Source organism: Tupaia chinensis, unplaced genomic scaffold (genome assembly GCF_000334495.1).
Source record: "Tupaia chinensis unplaced genomic scaffold, TupChi_1.0 Scaffold000045_1, whole genome shotgun sequence".
NCBI classification, from domain to species: Eukaryota; Metazoa; Chordata; class Mammalia; order Scandentia; family Tupaiidae; genus Tupaia; species Tupaia belangeri.
In genome coordinates, this window is record NW_006159501.1 from 3,320,137 (window position 1) to 3,325,904 (window position 5,768).

Sequence of the window (5,768 nt, forward strand, 5' to 3'; positions counted from 1 at the left end):
CTTCCAAAAAATCTACACAGCCCACCACTCGACTAGTTCAGATTTCTACTCAAATGTCACTTTGTGAACAAAGTCTTCTCTGACCATCCTGTGGAAGTTGAATCGTCAGACTATTGTCACTCTCCACACCCTTGCCCTGCTGCCTTTGGTCCTTCACAGCACCTACTGCACCTCATGTACCATTTACATGTTAGTCTTTCTCCACCAGTATGGAAGTCCCACCGAAGAAAACATTTCTCCTCTCTACTTTCTGCTGTGTCTCCAGCACATACCAAGGTACTGGGCACATAGCAAATGCTCAATAAACATTTGTTAAAACAAAAGGCAGGGAGGGAGAGACAGAAGACTCAAGAGGCAAATGGTAAAAAATAATCACAAGTATTAAATATATTTTTTGCTAATAAGATTCATAGAGTGCTTACCATTTTTGGAGAACTTGACATGCCCTTTATCTATATCTAGGTAACATCCAATAGTATCGTGCATAGTGAATTCCTAGAAAATAAGAAAATCTAGTGCTATTAACAGAAAGCAAAATCTTAAAGTTAAAAGTTCAAATAGTTACTCCAATAGCATGCATTAGTTTCAAAATATTAGGTCATCGGGAAAGTCATGCCGTATTTTTCTGTTTTTGTATGCAAAAATGCATTACAACTTTCCCAAAGAAACAACAGGTTCCTTGAGGAGTTAATGCAGGTGTTAAATATACTACAGTGCATAATATATACAACGGTAGAAGCATCTTATAATCAATATAATACTTTGGCTCATTACATTACTAGATTTGGGTTCACCAGAACAACTACATTTAGATTCACCACAATCGAAAATTTAAAATAAGAATAATAGTTTTATTAAAGCCAAAGCCAAAATTGAACCAGAGGATAAAGAAAAGGCAATATAATACATTTTGGAGGTGTTAACAGTGGCATAGGACAACAAAGACAACTATTACATATTTATCTAGTTTTATAGTAGTTTTCACTGTCGTCCAAATCTAAACTTTCTGTGCAAAATATACAGAAAATCCACTTGATTTTCAGGATCATTTCTATAACCTTAGTCATGTCATGAGTGATCCAGCATGAAAGAACACTTCTTAATGGTATGTTTCAGGCAGGTAAGTAATTGCTTACCTCTCCATAATTATCAAACTGTTTATTATGGGATTTTTTTCCTGTTCCACCAAAGCCAAATCCAAACTTGTCAGTACCTAGGTTTTAAAAATATTTTACTTATGTGATAAGAGTAATATGAAAACAAAACCCCTGTAAAAGATTTTATCTTCATCATATTATAGTATCTTTATTCAAGAAACCACAGGAAAATTTTCCCTTCAGTTTCTGAATCTTACAAACTGAAGATTTTAACCTATGGATACTGTGACAGGGTAGACAGAAACCACACACAATCTCTCTTTGCTTTAGCCACTAAGAAATTAGGATGCAGGGCTGGTAGATGGCGTAGTGGTTAAGGGTGCTGTACTCTCAAATGGTCGACTACGGTTCGAATCCTGGACCTGGTGGCTTGCTTTCTCGCTTTCTCTCTCTCTCTCTCTCTGTCCCTATCTGATCAAATCAAAATAAATAAATAAAGTTAAATAAGTCTTTAAAAAAAAGAAATTAGGATGCAAATTTACAATAACTGGAAGGACTATGTATCCATGTTCATGCAAATTAACTTTACCCTGTCACCATTCATATTCTTAACCTCGATTCCCAATTTCATTCTATTCTATTTTCTTTTAAGTTACTTTAGATCTTTTTTCGAACTGGCTAGGAAGATACTTCTGTGTCTCTAAAAATGTAACATTTTTTGGTTATTATGTTTCTTCAAATAATAAAATGTTAAGAACCCACAAACATGAATCAATTAATTCAGTTATTTTAGAAACACATACCTAGGTCTAAGGAGGCCTGCATGGTGGACCAGCCAACTCTGCATAATCCTTGGTCATGACAGGAAACTTCGTAGTAGTGTTTCCCTGTGAGAGCGAGTGACTTGAGATTTACAGGATTCATTCATCATAAGCCACCTTCCCACTGTTTCTAAACTATAATTTCTATACACCAAAGAACTGTAGGTCTTTCTGTACCATCAAAAATTCTTTTAGATCTTTGCTTTAAAGTTTTTTAAAAAAAGTTTGTATACTGATATACTGTCTCTAAAGTTTACAGAAGTACAGATGCCATTCAAATACCTTTCATTAATCCTTTAGTAGCTCTACACCCATGCCATTCCTTTACTTCTCTGCTTTGACAACAAAGGCCGTCTGACCCAATTGCTAGATTGGAGAAAAAACAAAGAGAATGTCAGTGGAGGTTTTTATAAATCATGCAATTAGAAATAAACATCATTCAGCTTCACTAATAAGATAATCCTTTCAATGTTCCAGAGACTGAGACTTGCTGATTCTTGAATGACAATAGCATTTTTCTTAAGAGTAATGAATCTTATTCATCCTCGGAATGTTTTTAGCTATGTGGTGGGCTAATTTCTACCCTGTCGTCTATGAACTAAGACGAGATTGTCCAGTAACAAGTGTAGCAAGGAATCAATATATCTCATAGTGTTCATTGGCTTTAAGCAAAGGTCTAGCTTTTCTCTGTACTATTATAGAAGCCCACCTATAAAGAATTTGTCTTTGTTCATGTTTGCAACTCATTTTTAGTACCTGAATGTCTCCCTATCCATCATACACATCTTACTTTACTTTTCAGAGATACAGTTAGTCAAAGTATAAACTCTTATTCATATCAATACTGAATAGATAAAGTTTTGAACTTTTTAAAAAACTCTCTAGCAGGCTGGCCACATAGTGCAGTAGTTAAGCGCTATGCATAGGAAGCCAGATCCTATATAGTCACCCATGGTTTGAGTTCTGACCCCAGAGCATGTGTGCATGCATGTCCCTAACCCTGACTGGATTTAGGAGACAAAGAGGAAGGGATAGTGAGAAAGCACCCCCAGGATTTGGGATGGCCACTGGGTGTGGATGTGTGTCTGTGGATGGGATGGCTGCAATCCCTTCTCCACTCTCATAGAATTTTAAATTTTGGCCTTGCACGCACACATGCCAAGCATGTTTTTCAGGCTGACAGGTCCAGAATTTGAACCGTGCAGATAGCTATGTGGGATCCAGATTCCTTAATTAACATGCTGGCCCAGTAACTGTAGTCTAACATCTGGTAAATTAATCTTCACTTGTTATGCTTTCCTGTAATTGTCTTGGTATTCTCACCTACTCTTAACAAAAATATTTCCAACTTACAAATGGGCTGGTAAAATCTATTCACTTACCAAAAGCAGATCCTCTATCATATGGGTTCATTTGCCATTTGTTGAGCACTAAACAAATGAAAATTACAAAAGTTACCCACAAACATGAAATTAAAAATGCTCTATAAAAACCATGCACAATTTTTTAAATATATTATACCCTAATTCCTGTAGATTCAGAATAGTTTTACCCTTATTTAGAATATACAAGTAAAACTGTTTTACTTAAATTGAAGAACAAAATATGTCGGAGATAATCATCACTGGCCTCTATGGGTCTAAAACGTTAATCACTTCATGCACTGTGTATCAGGTGACACTGATATTTGTCCTAACTCCTAGATAAGTGATAAAGTGAAGTTTAGATAACTAAATAAGTTAACTTCAATTGTAATGGAAACAATTTTAACGTCTATTTAATCATCTTTTTATCATTATTAAAAGAAAAGCAAGTCCTTTATCTTAAATAATTCAAAGGTTCTAGAGCTGTTTTAGAAAAGGCCAATAATCTAAACAATTATATCTATTATCTGTATGACAATTCATTCACGACGACTTCATTCTATGAACTGTATAACATTTTTGGTTTCAAACAACTGAAAAGAAAATGTCCATATGCCAAGTCTACTCTGTGAAGCTTGGTATTTTGTCATAATTCTGTTTTGTATCATAAAGTAAAAGTGACTTAAAGTATGGAATAAATTTTACTAAGACAAAACCAGACATTAAAAGAATGGATTTTATAAACCATTTAATTGAATCAACACAATTTAAAGATGAAGAAACTGAGGTCATATTTTTCAAGGTAGGGACAGGCTCAGAAATCTAATAAGAGGACTAATCTCCATACAGATAGGATCAAAAATAAGAAAGCAATTTTAAAGCTTGCATGTTACATTTTATCTTAGACTTTCTTATCTGAGGGGAAAAGCACATCTCTTCTTCTTGGGTAAATCAATACTGCCATCATGGATTTTTACTTCCTAAGTTATCTGTAAAATGCTTCCTTAATTCTTCTGTAAAATCTTGCATCAATTTATTATTAATATGAGGCCTAAAAGTTATAAGGTTAAGAAAAACAATAAAATAACTAATTGTGATTCCCAAAATGCCAGTGTTTTTCAATGGGAGCACTTCAGTATTTTCGGAGGGACAATCTTTGGCTGTTCAGGCTCTAAATGACATTTAGCATCCTTGGTTTCCAGGGCACCAAATTCTAATACTACCCCTAAGACACTAACAGTGAAAAATGCACACACAAACCTCACATTCATAAATGTCAGGGATGAGAATCTGATTTCTACAGAAGGAATATCAATTTATAATAATTACCTGAAGCACCAGTTTTAATTGTTGTTTTTCCTTTTTTGCCTTCCTGTTGGTCTTTTAGAGTTTCATAAACTATCTGGATGACTGGAATACTGAAAGCCTAGCAAAGAAACAACAGTTCTCATATCAGCATTCAGGTATTAGTGGTTTAATAATCAGCATCAATGGGGTCATCAGATGGTGTAGTGGTTAATGGTGCTGGATTCCCACATGGATGACCATGGTTTAAGTCCTGGACCTGGCAGCCTGCTTTCTCACTTTCCCTCTCTCTCTCTCTCTTTCTCTCTCTTTCTCTCTCTCACTTGTCCTTCTCTGGTCAAATTAAAATAAATAAATAAATAAAGTTAAATAAAAATAATTCTTAAAAAAATAAAAAAAAAAACAGTACCAATGACTAAAGTTACGTGCATGTTAAATATTACACGTATTCCAGATCAGTGCTCAAATTTCATTTGCCCAAATCCAAAATACCAGTAAGATAACAGAGCTGAGTGAATGAAGGAAATGTAATAGGAGTCAGTTGACATCCCAAAGCAGTAAGTGGTGAAGACCTGCAGAATGAACCTAAATAGGAAAAACATTATCCAGTTTGACAAACTGTTTTTCTAGTCTCATACAACAGGAAATCAATTTTAATTTGCAGCTTTAATTTTCTTTACCATAAGAACTATTGCTTTAAAATTCAGAAGTGAGCACAAACACTATAGCTACTGTAACTTTTTACTTAGAAATATTTAAAACTAAACTCTTTAAGCCATGTTCTTTTGTTGATCTTCACAATTACTTAGCAACAAAAATATCACTCTCAATGGCAAGCAATATTCCTTACATTTTGGAGCTGGTGGTTTTATTAAATATTTCTAAGTAAAAGCTATTCTTCAAAGCTATTTTAAAATTCGACTCTTAGACGGGGCCAGCAGTTAGCGTAATGGCTGTGTCGCTGGACTCCCACGTAGTCGACCGTGGTTTGCATCCCGGACCCGGTGGCTTAAACTCACACCAGGTGCGTGTGTGTGCATGCCCAAGATCCCGGGAGGAGAAAGGAGAAGATCCGGGAGGAGAATGGAGAAGAAGGGATTGCGGCATGGCCATCCCCCCTGGGGAGTGATTTCTCGCTTTCTGTCTCTCTGTCTGTCTGGCAAGTGCACGCGCCCTATAGC

General features: G+C 35.4%; 1 protein-coding gene across 2 annotated transcripts in view; it reads right to left on the bottom strand.

Annotated features, from left to right (window-relative positions):
- DDX1 (DEAD-box helicase 1) overlaps positions 1 to 5,768 on the bottom strand; it is a 42,885-nt gene that overhangs the window by 22,183 nt on the left and 14,934 nt on the right. Inside the window, exons 1-6 of one of the 2 annotated variants that reach the window (XM_027773432.1) lie at positions 4,612 to 4,727; positions 3,301 to 3,348; positions 2,201 to 2,284; positions 1,901 to 1,984; positions 1,137 to 1,213; positions 423 to 495 (exon numbers count right to left, since the gene is read on the bottom strand). The exons of the other annotated variant lie outside the window; for it this stretch is intronic. Of the exons in view, the coding sequence (XP_027629233.1) occupies positions 423 to 495; positions 1,137 to 1,213; positions 1,901 to 1,984; positions 2,201 to 2,284; positions 3,301 to 3,331 (349 nt within the window). The 5' untranslated portion in view covers positions 3,332 to 3,348; positions 4,612 to 4,727. Of the gene's footprint in view, positions 1 to 422; positions 496 to 1,136; positions 1,214 to 1,900; positions 1,985 to 2,200; positions 2,285 to 3,300; positions 3,349 to 4,611; positions 4,728 to 5,768 lie in introns of those variants that run through there. 2 annotated transcript variants of the gene reach the window in all.